At 42.7% G+C, this 25172-nt stretch overlaps 1 protein-coding gene across 5 annotated transcripts in view; it reads right to left on the bottom strand.

Annotated features, from left to right (window-relative positions):
- Window positions 1–25172, bottom strand: part of LOC110538903 (rho guanine nucleotide exchange factor 12) — a 119632-nt gene continuing 94460 nt past the window's right edge. For 4 of the 5 annotated variants that reach the window (XM_036937653.2, XM_036937654.2, XM_090192588.1 and 1 more), the window contains 18 exons: window positions 24965–25000; window positions 23824–23981; window positions 22019–22165; window positions 21742–21827; window positions 20753–20878; window positions 19796–19910; window positions 16927–17027; window positions 16221–16298; window positions 14794–14869; window positions 12024–12191; window positions 11372–11459; window positions 10955–11032; window positions 10685–10779; window positions 10267–10569; window positions 7056–7361; window positions 6175–6389; window positions 3663–3735; window positions 1–1836 (listed from right to left, as the gene is read on the bottom strand). In XM_036937653.2, the coding sequence (XP_036793548.1) occupies window positions 1826–1836; window positions 3663–3735; window positions 6175–6389; window positions 7056–7361; window positions 10267–10569; window positions 10685–10779; window positions 10955–11032; window positions 11372–11459; window positions 12024–12191; window positions 14794–14869; window positions 16221–16298; window positions 16927–17027; window positions 19796–19910; window positions 20753–20878; window positions 21742–21827; window positions 22019–22165; window positions 23824–23981; window positions 24965–25000 (2260 nt within the window). In that variant the 3' untranslated portion in view covers window positions 1–1825. Of the gene's footprint in view, window positions 1837–3662; window positions 3736–6174; window positions 6390–7055; window positions 7362–10266; window positions 10570–10684; window positions 10780–10954; window positions 11033–11371; window positions 11460–12023; window positions 12192–14793; window positions 14870–15562; window positions 15662–16220; window positions 16299–16926; window positions 17028–19795; window positions 19911–20752; window positions 20879–21741; window positions 21828–22018; window positions 22166–23823; window positions 23982–24964; window positions 25001–25172 lie in introns of all 5 variants that reach the window. The other variant, XR_016485095.1, reaches the window with a different exon arrangement.

The following is a 25172-nucleotide window of genomic DNA, read 5'->3' as shown; positions in this document are numbered from 1 at the left end:
GTGTTTCCAGCCAGCTTCTTTAATCATATTTCCAACTCATATTTCCCTCCCTCTACCCAGTAAGATGAACTGAAACAAAATGAAGACATTTTGTAATCTTTCCCTTCATTTTAAACAATAGATCAGACAAATTTAAATCGCTCATCTAAAAATAACTATTTATGTTTTCAGAGCCAGAGACCATATTAATAATAGTGCTCATAATAATATAATAAAGTCTAGACAAAAAATAATAAAAATACAGATTACATTAATATTTTAGGGATAAAAGTCTTATTTTTTCAAATGTTTTAGTAGTTTCTGTTAAAATAATACATGATTGTATGATGTAGAAAGCAGAAGGAAAAAAACAACAAAACCAAGGAAATATGAAGATTGCTCTTACTTTAAGAGATGCAGTGTTGGTCATTATTGTACATAATTGTATTTATTTTACATTTAAAATAGTCCATAGAAGTCTCTTTTTTTGTTGTTGTTCACTTCTTTGTTTCCATTCAAGAATCCAAGCCACAACTTCATAATTAAACATTCTTCCAGCTGAGCTAACATTGGAGTGAAATTAATATACAGTACTTGTCGTGCCAGTACTTTCTCAATCCAACCATGAAATCACAGAGGCCTGTGCTCTCACCCCAGAAGCTACATTTGTGAGTGAAGAGTTCCTCAGTAGCTTGTAGCCAAAGGACACAGAGTTTGGAGTTCCAAAAACAGAGAAAAAGGAAGATGTACAGCTACTGGGCACATAGCTGGGGGGGGGGGGGGGGGGGGGGGGGGTGTTCCCCTGATCTAAGAGGGTCAATTAGGAATGGATGAATACCACATCACTTCAGGGGAAAGTCAATAACAGGAACGACGGACTGTCCTCTCGTATTTTGCTATATCACACGTGCTTCCAAAGTGCCACTAATGCCAGCCGGAGGATATACAGCCACACTGAAAGATTAAGAAAAACTACCTACTACCTACTAACAGTATTTCACTGGGTTGGCAAAGTAGACCTATCAGACCGAACTAGTCCTTTTTCTTGAGATGCACAAAATTTTTCTTTTTTTGGAGAACTGCTTGTTTTTCTTGAGATCCAAATTACTTGAGGACCTCTTAAGGGGATAACCCTAACTTCCACTTCCAATAGTCTTCCACATCTATACATACCGAAGGGAACATTTAAAGGGAACAGTTAAAGTTAGGATTCACCCCTCGGTGATTAAAGAATCTCTTCAGAATGTCATTATAGGCATGATGGTGGGCTAACTTAACGTACTATTATGTTTTGAAGTTTAGTAGAAACCGCTGATTAAAATCTCAATGACCATTCTCTAAACTTAAAATGTTTTGTTCTAGCGGAATTTGATCGATCTTCTGCACACTTCTCACTTTGGTGTGCCTTTGCTATGGTCCATGATCCTCTAGGCCGAAAGCATTAGCCACCACACGGGGATGCTTTAAGTTGGACTATAGCACCACGTACAGTGTGTTTCTGGACCCTGCTGGATAAATTGAAAGTGATGAGTCCCGAAGGCCCAATGCATGCGAGCAATGGGAAGATGACACTCTTATCCACAGGAGGAAAAATATCTGGTGGTTGAGGGGGGTATTGTCCAATGGTCCTTGTGAGAAGGCTGTGGAGAGTTGTGGCGTTCTTCCCTGATTTCCGTGTGTGCCTGCGGGGTGTCTCAGTCTCCACTTTGGGTCAAAGCAGCATTGGAGGGGTGAGGGAGTGATGTGGGGGCATCAAGAGGACAGGGAGAGGTGACCAGGTGTCCCCCTTCCTGTCAATGTCACTATTTTGTTCTCTTGTGGTGGAGGATTAGGGGCTCTCTCACCACTAACTCTCATCTGAAGATAGACAGAAAACAAAGAGAGAAATAGTGAAAACATATTTCCATTTTGCTTTCCTCATCTTGTTTTGCTCTTTGATGTCTGACCACAAAATGTATTGAAGTGATAATGCCCGAGAAGCCAGTGTTTGGGAGGATATATTGGCACGGGTGTTGTTAGGCCCGAGTCGAGGGCCACCAAACCGTGCCAATATATCCTCCAAACACCGGCTTCGAGGGCATTATCACTTTTATACAACTGGTTACCAACATATTCAAATAATTATCAACATTATTTTGATGAATTTATTTTATCCTTCCACAACACAAATCTAGAGTTGCTAGAGACGCGACCGAGTTGTTCAGTCTTTATGTTCTGTATCTATGGACGTGCTCCAGTCGTTCATTCTTAATGTTCCATTGCCATACTGGCTGGCAACATTCTTATCCTTTGCTTGCTAGCTAGTCAACAACGGCTAACTTACAGTCACGCCAAACAGTGCAGAAATAATAACAACAGTAGCTGCATTGGTTTAAGTTGTTTTCAAGTGACATTTATTTGGATACATCCATAACAATGAGCTAATGAGGAACAATTTTGTTCAGAGGAGCTAGCCAACAAGACAGCTAACACTAACTTCAAACTGAGGCTGGAAAGACTGCAAACTAGCTGCACTTCATTTAGTTTGACCTAGTTTTCAACTGACATTTCTTTGTGTATATCCATAAAAATTATGCCAGCTGATTCATGATTTCTACTGGCTGAGAAACGCTGCCTGCCTCTCCCTCTCATCCCGACTCCTACACGTTCATTACTATGGGACAGTTGGAGATCAAATTTGAATATTGAAACAATGTTGCAAATGTCGGAGAGACAAGACAGCAAGGTTTATACAAATCTCTGCCGTTGAAAACGAAATGTTAGTCGAAAAGAAATGTGAGATAATGTCTAGATGCTTTTTATAGTGGAGATCAAGTTTATAACTTCCCTGTCTGGGCTGATGAGACAGTGGATTGCGCAGTCGGATGGAACAGAGGAAATAAGCATTTTAACACCATAGATTTATCTGTGGAATAGACACCGGCTATGATGTTCTTTTAACAAAATCAGCATTCAGGATTAGACCCACCCGTTGTATACATTTAGGCCCACCCGTTGTATTAGACCCACCCGTTGTATACATTTAGGCCCACCCGTTGTATTACACACCCGTTGTACACATTTAGTTCCACCCGTTGTATTAGACCCACCCGTTGTATTAGACCCACCCGTTGTATACATTTAGACCCACCCGTTGTATACATTTAGGCCCACCCATTGTATTAGACCCACCCGTTGTATACATTTAGGCCCACCCGTTGTATTAGACCCACCCGTTGTATACATTTAAGCCCACCTGTTGTATACATTTAGGCCCACCCGTTGTATACATTTAGGCCCACCCGTTGTATACATTTAAGCCCACCCGTTGTATACATTTAGGCCCACCCGTTGTATACATTTAGGCCCACCCGTTGTATACATTTAGGATATCCAACAACAAATCTAGTTACAAGCTGTGATACGTATTCTGTTTGTTGTCCCGTGTGTATGGTTTACTAAACTTCAATGCTTGCAGAAATTACAATGCATTATTGGAGCACAATATATCTATGCTGATGTATTACAAAAGCCCTTTCAAGCATCTTGTGCATGCAAACTACTCTTGTATCTGTTCATGATCAGTAAAGTATCAGTGTGTGTCCCAAATGGCACCCTATTCCCTATAAAGCCTTATGGGACCTGGTCAAAAATAGTGCACTGTTAAAGGCTATATGGGACGCAATATCAATAATTCACGGTACCTTTGTTCTCCTCTGTGTCAGTAGCGGTTTCACTCAGCCTTTGGCGCAGTTCATTATACTTGGTTTCCACTTCCTGAAAATAAATTGTTGACAAACTTATCTCTGGTAGAACAGAAGCGATGGATACAATTAGTGTGTGGATGTATGGGTGAATGGATGAATAGAAACATTTAAAAGTATGGGCGCTTCTTAACAAGAGCTAGTGCCCAATCTCTAATATTAAGGAAGTCTTGAGGTTCTACTCGCCCGAATTAGAAAACGTCATGATAAGCTGCAGACCATACTATTTACCAAGAGTTTTCATCTACAGATGAAGTCTGAAGTTTACATACACCTTAGCCAAATACATTTAAACTCAGTTTTTCACAATTCCTGACATTTGATCCTAGTAAAAATTCCATTTTAGGTCAGTCAGGATCACCACTTTAAGAATGTGAAATGTCATTAATAAATGCATTGATGACATTGCATTCCCACAGTGACAGTACGTACATATCCCAACCAGAAGCCATGGATTGCAGGCAACATTCGCACTAAGCTAAAGGCTAGAGCTGCCACTTTCAAGGAGCGGTACACTAACCTGGACACTTATAAATGGCCTTCGACGAACCATCAAACAGGCAAAGCATCAATACAGGACTAAGATCGACTCCTACTACACCGGCTCTGAAGCTCGTCGGATGTGGCAGGGGTTGCAAACTATCATGGATTACAAAGGGAAACCCAGCCGCGAGCTGCCCAGTGACACGAGTCTACCAGACGAGCTAAATGCCTTCTATGCTAGTTTTGAGGTAAGCAACACTGAACCATGCGTGAGAGCACTAGCTTTTCTGGACGACTGTGTGATCACACTCTCCGTAGCCGATGTGAGTAAGACCTTCAAACAGGTTAACATTCACAAGGCCGGAGGGCCAGACAGATTACCAGGGTGTGTACTCAGTGCATGAGCTGACCAGCTGGCCAGTGTCTTCACTGACATTTTCAACTTCTCCCTAACCCAGCCTGTAATACCTACATGATTCAAGCAGACCACCACAGTTCCTGTGCCCAAGAATGCCAAGTTAACCTGCCTATCGCCCCGTAGCACTCAGAGGCTACACAATTGTAGCCATGAAATGGGAACACCCATGTGAGAATGCTGTTCATTGACTCATTGCTAAGCTAAGGACCCTGGGGCTGAACACCTCCCTCTGCAACTGGATCCAGGACTTCTTGATGGAACTCCCCCAGGTGGTGATGGTAGGTAACACATCCACCACACTGACCCTCAAAACAGTGGCCCCTCAGGGGTGCGTGCTTAGTCCCCTCCTGTACTCCTTGTTTTCCTATGACTGAGTGGCCGTGCACGACTCCAACACCATCATTAAGTTTGCAGATGACACGATGTGGTAGGCCTGATCACTGACGACGTTAAGGCTGCCTATAAGGAGCATGTCAGAGACCTGGCAGTGGTGCCAGGCCAAAAACCTCTCCCTCAATATCAGCAATACAAAGAAGCTTGAGAGCTTCAAGTTCCTCTGCGTCCACATCAAAGGATCTATCATGGTCCAAACACACCAACAGAGTCAAAAAGAGGGCACGACAAACCCTCTTTCCCCTCAGAAGGCTGATTGGGCATGGGCCCTTAGATCCTGAAAAGGTTTCTACAGTTGCACCGTTGAGAGAATCTTGACTGGCTGCATTACCACTTGACATCCGACCGCAAGAGGGTAGTGCATAGGGCCCAGTACAGCACAGGGGCCAAGCTCCCTGCCATCCAGGACTTCTATACCAGGCGGTGTCAGAGGCCCTAGAAGGCCCTAGAAATGGTCAAAGACTCCAACCACTCAAGTCATAGACTGTTCTCTCTGCTGCTCCCAAGCTAGCGATAGTGATGTACCAGGTCTGGAACCAACAGGACCCTGAACAGCTTCTACCACAAAGCCATAAGACTGCTAAATAGTTAACCAAATAGCTACCCGACCCTTTTTGCACCAACTTTTTTGACTCATCACATACGCTGCTGCTACTGTTTTTTTTATCTCACTTTATTCCTAGTTATATGTACATATCTACCTCAATTACCTTGTACCCCTGCACATCAACTCGGTACTGGTACCCCTTGTATATAGCGAAGTTATAGTTATTCATTGCATCTATTATTTTTATTACATTTTTAAAAACTTTTCTATAATTTCTCTATTTTCTTTCTCTCTGCATTGTTGGGAAGGGCCTGCACGTAAGTAAGCATTTCACTGTTAGTCCACACCTGTTGTTTACAAAGCATGTGACAAATACAATATGATTTGATTTTGTGCCGAAGCTGCCCTGAGTCCTCCATCAAAGAGCCGTTAAAACTGACCTTAGATCAGACCTGTCTTCAAATACTTTAAGTGTTTACTCTAGCCTGCCTGAAGTGCGAACACAATCAAGCACAGAAAGTATTTGAAATTAATTCAAATAGTATTTGAACCCAGGTCTGATCTAGGGGGGCAACTTCTTCATGGTACTCAAAGGGGGGTTGATGGTGTACCTTCAAGTGTTGCAGGTTGGCCTGCAGCAGGCGGATGTGGGTTATGACCTGACGGCTGAGGTTGGGGCCAGCATCCCCTGTCTGTGAGGATGAGGAGAGCAGCTTCTTCAGGTCGATGTCCGAGCCCCACTGGGCCCTGGCTCCACCCTTGCCACTCGCCTGACCATCGTCGTCTGTGCTGCTCTCCCCCGAGCCCCCCAGGACAATGTAACTGCCTGAAAAGGGAGAGAGAGGGCGCAAGAGTCTGATTTATTGCCGGGTCTTGTCCACTCTGCTCTAACGAGTAATGCATGGCTTGTGGTCATTGTAGAGGGAAACAGAGGACACATACATTTTCCTTAGAGCCTTATCCTTCAATGGTGGGGTCATAATATTTTGTTGCTTTAACCGTTCAGAAGATAGTCACATTTGTAGGAAGAATGAACCAAGCGCAATTTTCTTATTTTATTTGAGAGTTTTTCTCGTGACCCCATTTTCAAATCAGGTGGCCCCATATGGGGTAGCGACCCTTAGCTTGGGAAATGCCGGTTTAGAGCCATAAAGCAGATCATCTCTGAAAAGTGTAAGTTATGCCCACCTGATAACTTTTAATGTTCACAATTAAAAAGGAAGAACCTCACACATGCATAATGATATCATAAAACAGCTTGCTATAAAATCAATAAAATGGCTATAAACACAACTTGTTCAGCTATGAGGATATTTGAACAATACACATTACAGGGTGAATCCTAACCTCCGCTTAAGTCAAATTCAAACTTGTTCTCCTATTGACATCAAAACATGACTAAGTGAAAATTCGACTTAAGCAGAAGGGGATTGGCCACTAAGTCTGCCCTCCCATGACTTGTCCAGCTCCCTGAATGTCCCAGTTGGCTCACCATAGTCCTCAGATGTCTCGAAGAAGCCTGTGTCCCCAGACGGGAGTTCTGAGGATCCTGGGGCACCCTCCTCCCTCCCCGCCGTGCCGTTCTCCGAGGAGCCAGGAGAGGATGCTGCTGCGCTCCTAGGGCCCGATGTACTGCTGTTGCTGTCCTCTGGGCCCCTCAGTGACGTCGTCCTCAGCAGGCGGGCGCCATGAGCCAAGCCCTTTCTCTGCTCCTTCTCCTTCCTATTCTCATTGTTCTTGTCGATGCCCTCCTCTCTGCTTGTCATGTGGTTGAGAAGGACCTGCCTCAGGGCTGCCACTAGGAGAAGGAGAGACAGAGGGCAGTTAATAAAAAAAACATTTATTCAGGGGAACCCAATTGAGACCAGTCTCTCATTTACAATGATGCGCTGAGGACAAAAAAAGTCATCAAAACAACAAAAATATATAAAACTACAAAACAGCTACAGTATAAATACATTACCTCAGGTTATTACAACAATCAATTGAAACAATTGCACACTTCAGTGAACTCATTTAACTGAGTTTTAAACTGCCCTACTGGCATCAGGTAATCCAGGTGCAGTTTTTTTTTTTAAAGGTATTCCATAACTGTGGTGTGTTAACTGCTATATGGTCATGTCCATTAGGCCAATAAAAGTGTTGCGCGATTGACTGGTCCTGCCCCACCTGCTCTGAATGACGGGTCGCCGATAGCACAGTTCAGGCTGGATCTGATTTATCTCTAAAGAAACTGCAATATGCGCATTGAGCTCACAGGGGAAAAAAAGGGATTGAAATAATTGAACCGTTAAAAAACAAAAAATATTTTGCATGTTATTTTGACATTAAATCATGTCACATATCAGTTTGCAAACAATGTAAAAAGAAATGATTGCGTTCATTTTATTGTATTTAACCTTAACTAGGCATAAAGCCGCCACAATAAAGCCACATTCAAGGTCTCTTTCTTGAGTAAGGTATCTCCAAAATGCAGGTATTTCAGCCTATCTTAGAGCTTTCTATGGTGGAGGGGCAGCCAGCGGAATATACAGAGCGTAGACGTTGGTGATATTCTCTTGTTGCGCCGTGATTTGCTCAGTAATCTGTCACTCATCGGGACACTACGTCACCGCAGAACCTACAGAGAGAGCTAGGCAGCTCAAGTCCCTTGGGTGCTGCCATACATTTACATTAGAAGTGCCCATCCAAGAAGGCTCAAGGTCATTGGCCACAGACAAAATGACGTCAAATCACATATCTACCGCAGCTTTGATTGGACTGACCATATTACTTTAAAATCTTAGCTAGGAAGCTAGACAAGCAGTCATCATCATGAATCACGTTGACAATCTACTGGCAAATCCTTTTCAATCCTTGTCATATGAAAAAAAGTATGTATAAAAGGTATCGGTGCTCATTGGCAATTGGACATAACACAACAAGTCGGAATTTGCAAATTCAACAATGAGTGGTTTGGAAGGAATCAGTGGCCACCTGCAAGCGGCGCAATGCAATCACTAGCCTGCTATTCAGTGGAGTGGGTGTGTGGTCCAAGTCTGGGTTTAAGTTTTTTTTTCTCTTTTCCAAGCTCAAAAGGATAAATATTCACATGCAACACCATGGATGAGAAAAGGCTGAATACATTGGCCATGCTGTCAATCCAGCATGACTTCTGCCTGCGTTCAAAATAACTGGAAACTTGGACCTGGGAAATCTCGACTTCAGTGAGTTCAAGACAACTGGGAACTCTGAAAAAAATTAGCTCCGACTGGGAAAATATGTTCTGAACGGTCATCCAACTCAGAATTCCAAGCCGGGAACTCAGGCCTCTTTGTACAGCTGAGAACTTAAAAATAACTGATGTCATGATTTGACCTTGTTTCCCCACCCCAGAGTTCCCTGTTGTCTTGAAAGCACCCTTGATGACAAATGTTGCCCACAAGAACAACCGCGATGCCACCTTCCTGTTCAAGTGAGCACAGCACAACAATGTCGAGTCCAAAAATGTCTTGTATGCTTCTGCATAAATTAGCTCATGTGCTTTTCTTCACGAGGAGGAGATACTATATGTTGTTGGGTCTGTAACCATGTTTGCCAATGACAGTCTCTTCCCATAAAAATATTTGTTTTCAACAAAAAGTTCAGTAATAGACCCATGTAATTCCAGTTGATATTGCGAGGGTTGTTTTGTTTGCGCAATGCGCTGTCTATGCGTCTGGATCCTCATGATTGTATTTTCCCTCAAGTAGTAAGCGAACCACACATCCATCCATCTCTCTCTCGAAGAGTCAAGGCCTCAACATCTTGCTGAATTTATCTGAACTAACATCTGAATTTCTGTCGGTGTCCATTTTGAAAGTGCTGAACAAATAGGCCTACCTCGTTGCAGCTCGTTTGTTTGCACTTGCTTATACTTAGAGCTAAGTGTTAATTATATAAGAACAAACATGAATTTACTGAACATAAATGTAATACTGTATGAATGGTTCAAAAGTCAACTCATGTTGGCGTTCAGTATTATTAAGGACAATGAGGTTCTTATCGACTTACACAAATCCACAGGGAGTCAGTAGAAACCACATTTGTTTAAGCAAGTCTTGAGTTTGCCCCACCAAGATTTACATGCTAAAATCGCCACTGGCGATGTAGTAGGGAGTTGTAATTTTCAACAGGCCAATATTATACAAAGTGGTAATTAACTCCAATGACCATAATCCATTGGGCATCTACTTGCCCGGTCCGTGTTTTCTATAGCAGGCATAAAATAGAGGCAGAAGAATGCTCGATTGTAAGGGGATATAGAGCACAGCTGTTGCTTCGCGAGGTATCTCTACCTGAAAATACATGATCTAAGTGATTGATAGTTGGTATTCAAGCAGTCATAAAAGTATGCCTTATTTACTTTGAAAAACTACCAAATAATGATTTTGTCAAACAGCATATGCAGCAGCTCTATGATGGTTAATAAGCAGTCACTACAATCATGTGACTTTTATTAATTGTTTTATTCTGTGTTGTTACAGCATTCAGTCCAAAGTAATTGAAACCGACATTGAAAACGGATTATTTTTTCATAATCGTACCAACCTCAAAAAGCACTAATCGCTCAGCACTGGACAATAAGAAACACATTTTTAGTTTCCGTAGCAAAACATTATGATAGTGTCATTCGATCACTATGTGTCATATGGGTTTAACTAAGGCCAAGGTAGTAAACTCACAGGTTCTTAGGGCCTCCTCGGCTCTGGAGAGGGGCATGACGAAGGCATCATGGGGCTCCTGGTCATCGATGGCAATGCCTTGGCATGACCTCTCCTGGAGTAAGGGCAGTCTGTCTGCCAGCTCTCCAACCAGAAACGCTTCAACTTCCTCCTCATCTACCTCCTCCACTTCCTCCTCCTCCTCTTCTCTTCTGTCTAGCAGTAGCGGCGACTCTTCTTCCTTGTCGTCTGATTTGATGCTGTCTAATGGGTTGATCGATGTGGGCGTGGGTTGCAGACCAGGCGAGGAAGTGACATATTTTTCTGGGGGACACAGAAACATGGGTAATGAAGTTGTTTTAAAGCTGCAAGAAGCATTGTCAAACTCACAACTTTTCATAGGGTCGAAAAACTAGATTAAATGTTGTGTAATTGATACCTGCGAACTGGATACTTCCCGTGGAAAGGTGGTCTGGGTCTTTGCTCAGTTTGGGTATCCCTGTGCTGATCACCTCCACTGCGTCTCGCTCAGCACTGCAACACACATGAAAATTGCACACACGTAAATTATAAACTAGGGCGATGTGAAATGGGAGCCTTTTTTCATTTGACAGCAGAATATATAACAAGTTAAATATAAAAAATATTATATATATATATATATATATATATATATATATAAATAGCCCAAAAAGGCCAGTTAACTTACTCGGTCTGAGGTAAAGGTATGATGTTGTGCGGTTTCGTCTTCATGGTGTCTGCCCTCTGCGTTATCAGACACTGCCACCTAGTGGATGGGAGGAGCTAATGAGAAACATAGCAACCAGAGAGATAGAAAGAGAGCCCATCCCGTCTTTCTGTCAAGTGCCATCTATCTCTATGAGAGCAACTTAGCCTGGAGGGACTCGACTTAAAATTAAAATAAAACAAAAAAAAAAGCTGCTTTTTCAGAAATATTAGTTGGAGGACCCTTATTTCCCCCTAGAATCCTTCAACTGGAATTTCTGGAAAACCTGGGAACTTTGATAAAGTGTCCAGAATGTTTCAATCCTAGTTCCAGCCAGGTGACAACTGAATGGGAAGCTTGAATTAAGTGACTTTGAGATGAACAAACAAACAGACTTACGTTCTTTGCTCAGACACGGTCTGGGCCATTAGCTCGTAGATCTGGGCTCCGTTGTCGGACATAGACAGCACGAAGAAGGACTTGTTGTCTGTCAGGGGAAGAGACAGCATATCATCAGAACATATATTATGACAGTCTGCTATGTTGTCTCTCCGAAGCCCGCCAGATATAGCCTGGTGCCAGATCTATTTGTGCTGTATAGCCAACTCCAATGTAGCCTGGTCACTTCAGTAAAACAGGTTCCAACCAAACTTAGTCTAATGTCATTGTCATTCCAAACAGGATGGTTTGAAGACTGCACAAACACATCTGGGACCAGGCTACCACAGATATGATGCTTGAAGCAATTTTATTGGACATTGATTCCAAGAGACTTTTCAGTGGGACCCAACATTCAGAATGTGACAGATAGAAATAGAGCATATAAAGCTGACACAAATCTCCATTCGGCATAACAGAAAATGACATCTGTTCTACACAAACTATTTCAGAATTTGTTTAAACATTACACACTCCTGAACAACCCTCTTAATTAAAGTAAGAGGACGTGGCTTGTTAGTGCATCCTTGTGTATCTTCATGTATCGTGTCTTATGTACTCCTGCAGAATGGATTTCCCTCTGGGGACAATAAACTGAATTCAATGGACTTACCGGTGGCCACCGAGCGCACCAGCACAGTGTTGAGCTTGATGATGGGGCTAAAGATGTGCTTGGTGTCGGCGGTGCCCGCCAGGTTCTTGCTGTGGCACTTGAGGACCAACCGCTCGTCCTGCTTCTGCAGCAGCACCAGGATGTCCTCCAGGAGCAGCGTGTACAGCTCTGAGGGCACAGGAGGAAGTTCAATAGTTAAAGGTCCAATGAAGCCATTTTTCTCTCAATATCAAATAATTTATGGGTAACAAATGAAGTACCTTACTGTAATTGTTTTGCAATTAAATTGGTAAAAATGTCTCAGGCAAGAATTTTGCTAGGACTGTCTGAGAATGGCCTGAGTGGGAAACTGGAAATTAGCTGTTATTGACAGTGAGGTTTGGACCTCTTCCTTATTGGTCTCTTAACTAATTTACGGCCTGATGATGTCAGAAGCGTACTCATGCTACTTTTTGTTGATTAATTGGGAGTAATGTATGGGAACATTTGTATCGATCAAGTTTATTTATAAAGCACTTTTTACATCAGTCGATGTCACAAAGTGCTATACAGAAACCCAGCCTAAAACCCCAAACAGCAAGCAATGCAAATGGAGAAGCACGGTGGCTAGGAAAAACACCCTAGAAAGGCAGGAACCTAGGAAGAAACCTAGAGAGGAGTCAGGCTCTGACGGGTGGCCAGTCCTCTTTTGGCTGTGCCGGGTTGAGATTATAACAGCCATGATGTTATAGGGTTATAGGGTGGCCATGATGGTATGATGGCCAGATTGGGAATTTAGCCAGGACACCAAGGTTTACACTCCTACTCTTACTATAAGTGCCATGCAATCTATAGGGTAGCCCAGTGGTTAGAGTGTTGGACTTGTATCCGAAAGGTTGCAAGTTCAAATCCCCGAGCTGACAAGGTACAAATCTGTCGTTCTGCCCCTGAACAGGCAGTTAACCCACTGTTCGTTGGCCGTCATTGAAAATAAGAATTTGTTCTTAACTGACCTAGTTAAATAAAGGTTAAATTTAAAAAAAAAAAAAACGTTCATAGATGACCAGCAGGGTCAAATAATAATAATCACAGTAGTTGTCGAGGGTGCAGAAGGTCAGCACCTCAGGAGTAAATGTCAGTTGGCTTTTCATAGCCGAGCATTCAGAGTTAGACAGCAGGTGCGGTAGAGAGTATTTCTCAGTCCTGGCGTTTGGTCCAGAGAGCAGATGTTTTACAACACACAGAAAATCACTTACACTAGAGAGGACAAGCTAGTGCTTATGTAGGCTAAAACTAGCATGTGTACCCTTTTGTTTTCTACTGTATGTTGTAGCCTTCCTAGTTTTTCAGCATTACATGACGACAACTCAAGTGTAGCAAAGAGCTAAACTGAAAATGATTTTAGACATTGTCCTAAAGGTAAAAATATATATATATATATATACAGTGCCCTGCGAAAGTATTCGGCCCCCTTGAACTTTGCGACCTTTTGACACATTTCAGGCTTAAAACATAAAGATATAAAACTGTATTTTTTTGTGAAGAATCAACAACAAGTGGGACACAATCATGAAGTGGAACGACATTTATTGGATATTTCAAACTTTTTTAACAAATCAAAAACTGAAAAATTGGGCGTGCAAAATTATTCAGCCCCCTTAAGTTAATACTTTGTAGCGCCACCTTTTGCTGCGATTACAGCTGTAAGTCGCTTGGGATATGTCTCTATCAGTTTTTCACATCGAGAGACTGACATTTTTTCCCATTCCTCCTTGCAAAACAGCTCGAGCTCAGTGAGGTTGGATGGAGAGCATTTGTGAACAGCAGTTTTCAGTTCTTTCCACAGATTCTCGATTGGATTCAGGTCTGGACTTTGACTTGGCCATTCTAACACCTGGATATGTTTATTTTTGAACCATTCCATTGTAGATTTTGCTTTATGTTTTGGATCATTGTCTTGTTGGAAGACAAATCTCCGTCCCAGTCTCAGGTCTTTTGCAGACTCCATCAGGTTTTCTTCCAGAATGGTCCTGTATTTGGCTCCATCCATCTTCCCATCAATTTTAACCATCTTCCCTGTCCCTGCTGAAGAAAAGCAGGCCCAAACCATGAATCTGCCACCACCATGTTTGACAGTGGGGATGGTGTGTTCAGGGTGATGAGCTGTTTACGCCAAACATAACATTTTGCAATGTTGCCAAAAAGTTCAATTTTGGTTTCATCTGACCAGAGCACCTTCTTCCACATGTTTGGTGTGTCTCCCAGGTGGCTTGTGGCAAACTTTAAACAACACTTTTTATGGATATCTTTAAGAAATGGCTTTCTTCTTGCCACTCTTCCATAAAGGCCAGATTTGTGCAATATACGACTGATTGTTGTCCTATGGACAGAGTCTCCCACCTCAGCTGTAGATCTCTGCAGTTCATCCAGAGTGATCATGGGCCTCTTGGCTGCATCTCTGATCAGTCTCAGCCAAAGGTGGCGCTACAAAGTATTAACTTAAGGGGGCTGAATAATTTTGCACGCCCAATTTTTCAGTTTTTGATTTTTTTTTTTTTGTTGGAAATATCCAATAAATGTCGTTCCACTTCATGATTGTGTCCCACTTGTTGTTGATTCTTCACAAAAAAATACAGTTTTATATCTTTATGTTTGAAGCCTGAAATGTGGCAAAAGGTCGCAAAGTTCAAGGGGGCCGAATACTTTCGCAAGGCACTGTATATATTTAGACTCTACATTATCAACATTTCTACACCGCTAAAAAACATTATGTTAAATTGTGGGCACCTACCGATTGTCTTGTCTTTGTTGACCTTCCAGGAGAGAGGTCCCTCATGCACCATCTTCCTCTTGGTCAGGTCCAGGCTCTACAGACACACACACACTTAATTTTTATTTAACCCTTATTTTAACATGTAAGTTGACTGAGAACACATTCTCATTTACAGCAACGACCTGGGGAATGGTGGCCATGATGGTATGATGGCCAGATTGGGAATTTAGCCAGGACACCAAGGTTTACACTCCTGCTCTTACTATAAGTGCCATGCAATCTTTAGTGACCACAGAAAGTCAGAACACCAGTTCAACATCCTGTCTGAAAGACCGCACCTTACACAGGGCAATGTCCCCAATCACTGCCTTGGGGAATAGAGTGCCACATTATGAGTGATAATAACCATAAAACCTAGTAGTCAAACAGGGAAATGGTTCCAATCATTTTTCAACCATTCAATTTGCCCATAGAGATTTTTAGAAAGAATTAAAATAATAATCTTCCGTGTAGGCTTACCCTGGCGTGACGTTTTGATAACTGTGCAAATGGGACTAGGTGACTTGTATGAATATATTCACCTGTATTTAACCCCCCAAAATTAAATGCTAATTGGCTGCCAATGTGGTTATCATAAAGAACTACAAATGCCATGATCTGGATGAGACTGACACAGGGGCAAATGTAAGAATGTCCAGAATAACTATCAAATGTTAGCTAAATTTAGTAATGAATAAATTGACAATTCTGTGAACTATCTTGTGGAAGTTTTAAATTGGCACAATACCTGTTAGCAAAGGTGTCAACTAGAGATGACGTGCAGGAGCTTGCAGGGATTTGTAGTCTTGCATGATGTCTACTTTGATGCTAATTAGCATTTTCAAATCTGAGAGTAAATAGAGAGGAATATATTGATAAAAGTCAACTTGTCCGAGAGAGATTTACATGGTTATCAAAATGTCACGCCAGGGTGAGCCTACACGAAACACAGCCCTTATTTTAAGTGTTTCTAATATCCCCTATGGGAAAAAACTATTGGAACCATTTCCCTGTTTGAATGCTAGGTTTTATGGCCTCCACTGTGGGCTCTATTGGGATATTTTCTTTTGACCAGAGGAAAGAGTGCCTCCTACTGGCCCTCCAACACCACTTTCAGCAACATCTGGTATCCCATCCAGGGACTGACAAGGACCAACCCTGCTTAGCTTCGGAAGCAAGCCAGCAGTGGGATGTAGGGTGGTATGCTGCTGACGACACTGACACGCGTGTACACGCAGAGACCACGCCAGCGCACACATCAGAACAGGCACCTTTCTAAAGCTGTATGCCAACTGGGGTTGTTGCCAATGAGCATATGTCATTAATCAACTTCCCTGGTCAAACAAAGGTACATGCATGTAAATAAATGGTGAGACAAGTAGAGGAATAGAGGAGTTGAGTCTCACCTTGAACTCTGAGATCATTGGGTTCTCACTCTGTTTGAGTGAGGACAGGTCCAGGCGTCTTTGGTAGTCCTCTAACCTCTGTAGGGAGAGGAGCACACAGACTCATCAGCACTGGCTAGACAGGACCTATTCAGTCCCTTCGCTGATATATTGTGGTAGAAAGGTGGCAGGCATACGAATTGCACTGTTTACTATATTTTACATGAATACTGTTTAAACGAATACATGAGTTTCCTGTGTAACCATTTACTATAAAATAGAAGAGAAGCCATTTGGTCTTGGTGTTAGGCTGTGCTCCTTCAGGTGAGCTCACTGCCAGAGCAATACATCAATTATTAACATTTGAATACAATTTGAGGCTGGGGTGATGGTGGACTAGCAGAAAACAGACAACGCATAGCAGGTGGCAGCAATAGTTACAGGAGCAGCAATATTAAGCAGAAAAGACAAACCAATCGCATAGCTAGGATGTGTGTGCACAACTGGTCAACTTAAATAGACTGCCATATTAAGGTAGGAAGTGTTGTTTGATTCCCTTTATTTATCAGTTTCCCATCTGAACTGGCTTCGCTTAATTTTGCTTGCAAGTGTCAAACAGTTTTCCACTGATTCATTTAATATCCACCATCAACATGACAACTGTTGGTGTATCTCAGCTGTGGACATGTGTCTAGTCCCAGTGGTTCTCCTCTCCATAGTCAGTTACCTGTTTGTTCTCTGCCTCTTTCACTGTCTGGTTGACATAGTTGAGGATCTTCCTGCAGCACTCCCCGGCCCTCTTCACCTTGTCCCTCTCCGCTGCATCCTCTGTCAGAAAAAAAAACACAAACTGATGATATCAGTCTTATGGATCGGATGCCTGGTTTTGCCAATGTACTTTGTCGGACCTGCCAGTAGCGCAGACCAGGACAGAGGCTATGCCCAGTGTGCGCTCATGACCTGAGAAAGGGGGAGGGAGTGGGGATGTAATATTTAGTAGTTTAAATCCAAAAATGCATTCTGATTGTCATAAGGTGGGGTCAAATTTACCGTTTTGTTTTGTCACAGAAAGGGATCAAATGTGTTTAACATCTCCAGACAGCTACAGCTAATAATAAGCTAGCTAGTAGCTAATAGCGTTACATTTTGGTAGCGGCAAGCTGAATAATTAAAGCTGGCTAATCAGCATGGATATCCGAAAATGGCTGGGTACTGCCAAGAGCAAAAAAAACGGAGGACCACCATGTCGAGTGCGATGCCAAGCTCACCGAGCAGCCTGCTGGGCCAACCACCGAGGTTGAGGGGCCTAGCAGAAAATGTAATACCACTCATCCCCCACGCTGCCTGCTGACCAACAAGATTGAGAAGAGCCAGGGCCTAGCACCAGCAGGATGAGGGCGACAACACAACAAGCACCTGCACCTCCGTTACTCCAGCCACTAGCACCTGACGGCCTGTTGGATCTAACCAAAACTGAACCAGTGGAAGCAGTTTATTGATTCTTGCAAAGTGAAATCGTAACCACAGCCCCACTCAGTGCTCTTCAAAGTTACGGCGGGCCTTTGTCAGCAATTCCGACTGTGCTGTTGTCACTGGAACATGGATTTGGATAAACATTTGGGACATCTAGAGCAATGTGCGAAAATTCCTTCTCCGCTCTGAAGAACGTATTCAGTGAACACAGAATGTTACATCAACGAAAAGCCCAGCTTGTCTAGCTGGTATTTGATAGGGGGCCTGGCCTGACAAGTACATTTCGCCAGGAAGGAAAATGGAATCAGAAACTTCATGAGATTAAACACAACATGGAGGAGGCTGCAACTTGTGTAAATGGTAAGCTACAACCTTTATGGGCCTCCGTGACAGAATTATGATGAATTAATTGATTTTTTCCTTATGTACGCCTACTGTTTGTTTGGCAGATATTTTTTATGTCACAGTTTTAGATGTTTGCTTTTTACTTCAATGCATTTTTTAGATTTATCTATGATTCTTAATGTCGTTGCTTGCGTTTGTGGGTCTAATTGCTATTGATAGATATACAGCTTTTGTCATTTGATGGGTATAGGGACAATGACCAATGTAGTGTTTCGGTTGTGCTCTGTGGTGATGATGAAATTGGCAGTGCATCCAACATTATCCTTTCATCGCACTGACTGGTGGTAGCCTTCTTTCCATGGTCCTGAATCAACGGTTATGGTGTGTGCTGTTTTAATGAGCGCATCTTGGGCTACCAGTCTCCGTGGGCTTTTCTTCAACATTGCGTGTTTTCTTGTGTACAAAAGTAAAACTATACCTTATTTGTTTTTGTTAATTTACAGATAGCCAGGGGCACACTCCAACGCTCAGAGATAATTTGCAAACAAAGCATTTGTGTTTAGTGAGTCGGCCAGATCAGAGGCAGTAGGGAGGACCATGGATGTTCTCTTGGTAAGTGTGTGAAATTAACAATTTTCCTATATCTAGTTAAGTACTTTTGGGTGTCAGGAAAAATGTATGGAATAAAAAGTTTTAAAAAATCTTTAGGAATGTAGTGAAGTAAAAGTAAAACATTTTCAAAAATATAAATAGTGAAGTACAGATACCCCAAGAAACTACTTAAGTAGTACTTTCAAATATTTTAACTTAAGTACTTTAGCTACTGCCATGTAGGACATTTCACATCAGCTATTACTATAGAATATGCACATATTTTGATTTAGTTTGATTTAGTTTTCCTTACTGAAACTCTCCCACACAGAAAATATTGCGCCCCTGGAGAAGTGGCGGCTTGGTTACGCTCATTGCGTCGTGTGTCAAAATCGACAAAAACGAAGCCTATATTTCTAATTATTGAAGTTTAAGCGATGAAGCCTGTAAGAATATTTGACAAGCTAGTGGTGCTCACCCTTTCGAGTTGATCTGTGCGTGTTGGTAGGCGCAAATTATGTGTAGGCCTAATGCAGCTATGGTTGCATTTCGGGTGCACATGTTGTAGTGGGGTGCATACTGTATCTTTCTTTTGTTATTATATAAAGCGACGGTTGTTGATGTGAACGGCTACAGTTATATATTCTATACAGTTCTATCAAATATACATTTTGTATATTTGAACAGTAGTAGGACTAACCCACCTTGTGTTATTAAGGCGCTAAAGCAATACTAGTAGTTGTGCCCTTCCATGGATTTAAAATGCCTCCTCAGGCATGTCACCCTGGAGCTGGGCCTGCAAGTAAGTGCAATACAGTCTTATGGAGTGGGCCAAATAAGTGCACTACAAGACCAAGGATGTGAAGGGATGGGATGATGATGCCGGCTTCATTTATAGCCTAATCTTCAAGAATAATTTCTTCTTCACATTTCACAATCTCTGGTTGTAAAAGTTTGAGTAGCTACATCTGCAGTGCTGCCATTGAAAAAGGCTTTCCTTTAGTTCAGTAATGTTATTAAATATTAGAAGATCATAGGGCTTGGAAATACACCCCTCTTCAATCAACCATAAAGAAATGCAATACTTATCTTCCAACAGGTGGACTCAAGTCCCAAGGCCCAAGTCTCCATTTTTAATAGTTGTGTGGACAGACATGGTGTTTTATAGTGGTGTCTGTCTACTGTACCTGTGTACTTGGCTATGCTCTCCAGCAGCAGTGGATACTTGGTCAGCCTCTGCATCTCCACTGGAATTATATCCTTCAGCTGGAGTCTGCGACACAGGCGGTTGCTCTCAGCCTCCTTCGGGAAGAGACGCACACCCGAGTCAATACTACAGTCACTCACTCCAGATCACCTCAGTTCATCCATGTCTTGAATCTCCCAATCTATAACTGAGCTTGTGTGGTTACGATGATGCCCTCTAAGTCACGCTTGAGGGAGTGAATAATGTTGTATTGTTCTATATTAAATTGCAACGTGTAGTGCAGTATAGTATAATACTGTATATCGCACTACATTAGTATAGTATAATAAAGTATTGTATAGTACATCATAGCATAGTATAATAGTATAACATGCCATAGTTTAGAAAAGCATAGCATATAGTTTGGCATTCATGGGTTGCACCTCACGTCATTGTTATGAACATTCTTAAGACGGCTCATCCATGCGGCTAATGATTGTTTAGTCTAAATTACACTATAGTGGCTTGGAAATACGATGACATTGCTAAAGTAGGTGAATAGTTAGTAGGAAACAAAAAATAATATTAGGATGTCGTCAAATTTAATTTAAACAATATTGTCATTCGCAATAGAAAAGTTAGCTAGCTAAAATCCTGTGCTTTCCCCTCAATCTTACCTATCTAGCTAACGTTATACTACATCTAAAGTCAATCTGACGACATCGCAATGACGACAACAGTCATTTTTTTTCTACAAATGTTTAGCTTCCTATAGAAATCTAATTGTGTGTCCAAGCCACTATGATGCACTTCAGACAAAATCTAAATTAGCAGCAATTATGAAAGCATTGAGTAGAACGTCCAGTCCTCAAGACAACCTTCACAACAAAATTGTGACGCAACATGCAACCCATGACTGGTATAGCATAATATAGTATAGTTAAGTATATTGTCGTACCTGCATAAAGGAGGTGAAGCGCTGGTCCTTCTTCTGCCGGGTCTTAATGAGTTCCAGGGCGAAGGGCTGGTTACTGCAGAAGGTGCCCACCGCCCGCTTGATCTTCTCCTCCTCGCCATCACTGAACTACACATGCACACACAGAAAGACATGGTAACATGTGCAAAAACACATACGCACGGAGGGACATGGACACACCCATACGCACGGAGGGACACACCCGTACGCACGGAGGAACATGGACACACCGGTACGCACAGAGGGACATGGACACACCCGTACGCACGGAGGGACATGGACACACCCGTACGCACGGAGGGACACACCCGTACGCACGGAGGGACATGGACACACCCGTACGCACGGAGGGACATGGACACACTCGTACGCACGGAGGGACACACCCGTACGCACGGAGGGACATGGACACACTCGTACGCACGGAGGGACACACCCGTACGCACGGAGGGACACACCCGTACGCACGGAGGGACACACCCGTACGCACGGAGGGACACACCCGTACGCACGGAGGGACACACCCGTACGCACGGAGGGACACACCCGTACGCACGGAGGGACACACCCGTACGCACGGAGGGACACACCCGTACGCACGGAGGGACACACCCGTACGCACGGGGGGACACACCCGTACGCACGGGGGGACACACCCGTACGCACGGAGGGACACACCCGTACGCACGGAGGGACACACCCGTACGCACGGAGGGACACACCCGTACGCACGGAGGGACACAAAGACAAACACGCACGGGCATGGACAGACAAACACACACACACGTACACAGAAAATGACACACACACACAACAATGTCATCCCAATGGCTTTTGGATGTACAGTAATACTCCCCCTCTCCTTTCCTGCAGTGACAGAAAGTTTGTCCCAAATGGCCCATAGGGCTCTGGTCAAATGTAATGCACTATAAAAGGGTGCCATTTAGGATGCAAGTTGAGTCTTTTCTTACCCAAGCTAGTAGATCGTCTCCTATCAGGTCTATCACTGACGTCTCGTTCTTCTTCCGAATGACTGTCACCTGTTCTGTTATCGACACTAGGGAGGAAGAGAAAAGCGATTACATGAGATGAGATAGCAAGGATTGGATATGCACAACATAAAAAGTCAGGGAAAATTATACATCTGTTTGGGAATAGGTCCATATCAATGATTTAGGAAGTGAAAATGGAAGTTGGGATTAGCCCTGAGAGAAGAGGTTAACCGACACTGACATACACACAGCGTACCATGTAGCTGGACAATCTCCTCTAGGTTAGTAAAGATGTGTTTAATGTCTCCAGGAGGCAGGATGCTGTCTCGGGTTAGTTTCTGGTAGAACACGTTATCCAGAACCTTCAACATCCTCAAGTGGGCTCGCTCTGTGTAGAACAGCTCTGTGGAGACACGCACAAAGTCAGACCCAAAGAATTAAACAGAACAAGACTGCTGTCAGCACATTCTAAAGCTATGCAGGCCTATGACATCAGCCACTAGTGTATTTTATACAACGGGTGTGTCTAATCGTAATCCTAAATCCATGATGTTAAAATGCTTATTTCCTCTGTTCCATCTGACTGCACAATGCACTATTTCATCAGCCCAGGCAGGGAAGTTATACCCTTGATCTCCACTATAAAAAGCATCTAGACATTATTTCACATTTCTTTAAAACTAACATTTAGTTTTCAACAGCAGAGATTTGTATAAACCTTGCTGTCTGTCTCTGACATTTGCAACATTGTTTCAATGAACGTGTAGGGGTCGGAAGAGAGAGGCAGGCAGAGTGTCTCAGCCATTCAAAATCATGAATGAGCTGGCATCATTTTTATGGATATGTACAAAGAAATGTCAATTGAAAAAAGTTCAAACGAAACGAAGTGCAGCTAGTTTGGAGTCTTTCCAGCTTCAGTTTGAAGTTATTGTGTTGTGCAGAGGCGAACTCCTCTGAACAACAGTGTTCTAACGAGAGAGCACATTTTCTATGCCAGGCGAAATCGTTCCTCATTAGCTTATTGCTATCGATGTATCCAAATAAATGTCACTAGAAAACAGCTTAAACTAATGCAGCTACTGTTGTTATTCTTTCTGCACTGTTTGGCGTGACTGTAAGTTAGCCGTAGTTGGCTAGCTAGCAAGCAAAGGATAAGAACGTTGCCAGCCAGTATGGCAATGGAACATTTCGAACGAATGACTGGGCCGCGTCCATAGATGCAGAACCAATAGAACAAACGACCAGCCGGCTTGGGTAGCAACCTTAGATTTGTTTTGGGACTATATGTTGAGGAAGGATGAAATAGTATGAAAAAATGTATCAAAATAAAGTTTATGAAAATATGTCATCAATCATTATTGGAATATGTTGGTAACCCATTGTATAACAGTGATAATGCCCTCGAAGCCGGTGTTTAGAGGATATATTGGCACGGTTTGCAATATCCGTGCCAATATATCCTCCAAACCCCGGCTTTGAAGGCATTGTCACTTAAATGTATCTCTATGGTCATAAATTAGGTGGAACCCATCTTCTTCCCAATAGATGGCATCATTCTAACGTGACCGCATCTGACTTAAGACAATCTGGTGGAAACAAGATTTTCTTTTGGGATTGAGGCCTGCAAATCCCCTGGTATATCAGGATCTACATAACATATGTTGACGGATTTGGACACTTTTCTACGAAAACATCACACAAACTTTAGTGGCTTGTTGTTTAGCTAGCGGATCTACAATCACTGATACTCATAGTGAAAAAGTTCACCACTTGAATGGACACAGTAGCCTTGGTCATGGACACAAACTCAAATACCTAATTAGGTCAGGCTGGGGCGGCTAGGATATAAAGCTATGCATGAAAATATAAAGAACAAATTCTAATACAGCACGTCATACTTGCCATCTCAATAACCATGTCTCTTAACAGCTAACATGAAACTACTTGCAATATTCAACAAATCTATCTTCAGCAGACTGATAGCATGAAACTACTCTATCTGTATGATTGATCCCCAGGCAGCTGTACATTATGTGAAAGAAAAATGGTCACCGGCCTCACCGTTGATGACTTCCTGTCTCTTGATCTCCTGTGGTGTCAGGCCCGCCAGGACCTCTCGGCTGACTAGCGTCTGCCAGTTGGGAGAGTCCTGCTTGCACTCGATCTCATTCCCTAGGTCGTCCTCATTCGGCACATCTGGACAGCCTAAACCCTGCATCCTGACATGAGAACAACAAGTCGCTGATGATGACACCTGGATTGTGTTCATTAGGGCATGTAGTGGCAACATTTTTTCAACGGAAAATGAAAACAAGCATTTCTTATTGGATAAGAGTTCAGGGTGTCCCTCCCTGTTTCAGTCAGTCTTCTTCTGGTTGGTTTTATTTACCTTTACCTAATGAACACGGCCCTGGGGCCATTTAAACAACATTAAAGCGCAAGTCTCCGATTGAGATCAATGTGTGATTAATTGGGAAAGTTACCAAGTTACTAAGTACAGATGTCAAGCCTTTAATAATAGGTTGAGAGATGTGGACTAGTAACTCAATCAATTCTCTTCAAAGATTTCGCCAGAGTTAAGAGGCTCCCGAGTGGCGCAGCAGTCTAAGGCACTGCAACTCAGTGCTAGAGGCGTCACTTCAGACCCTGGTTCGATCCTGGGCTGTATCACAACCGGCCGTGATCGGGAGTCCCATAGGGTGGCTCACAATTGGCCCAGCGTTAGGGGAGGGTTTGGTCGGGGTAGGCCGCCTTGTAAATAAGAATTTGTTCTTAACCGACTTGCCTCGTTAACTAAAGGTTAAATAAATCAAGTTTAATCACATTAATGATGATTAATCAAGCACCACTGATTCAGTTCATTCAATTGTGTGGGAAACGCAAACCCTTTGAATAGCTGATGCCACAGAACAACTGAGGAAAACCAGTTCTCATTCATGCCAAACCTTCATACGACTACAGAAACCAAAAAAATATCTAAATAAAATAAACAGACCTAGATTCAAAAACTATTTGAAATAATTTCAAATTCTTTATCCGTACTTGATTGAGCTTGCCTGGCTAAATTGACCAATGGAACAGTCAAACTAGCGCAACTGCTCAAAGTATTTGAACGATTTCAAATACTATTTGAACCCAGGTCTGTAAACAACATCTCATGAAATAGACAACAACACAAATAAAAGTAAAAAAAAAGACTCACCTCCGGGCTGGTTTGGGTGTGCCTCCCTCTGGAACTCTGGAGAGAGAAGATCACAGTCCCCGTCAACACATTTTCTACCGAGCCCAAATCCCGGAGGTCCTAAGGCATAGATTGGAGAACTCCCCATCTCCAAGCAATACACCATAAGAGGACATATTATTTCAATGAGTTTCAATAAGGTAATGAATGATCAGAGACAAAGAAAGGG

The sequence above is a fragment of the Oncorhynchus mykiss genome, chromosome 12, assembly GCF_057628025.1.
Source record: "Oncorhynchus mykiss isolate SJ-2025 chromosome 12, ASM5762802v1, whole genome shotgun sequence".
Lineage (NCBI taxonomy): Eukaryota > Metazoa > Chordata > Actinopteri > Salmoniformes > Salmonidae > Oncorhynchus > Oncorhynchus mykiss.
The sequence above is the reverse complement of the archived record's forward strand: the minus strand, read 5'-3'. Positions and strand labels throughout refer to the sequence as shown.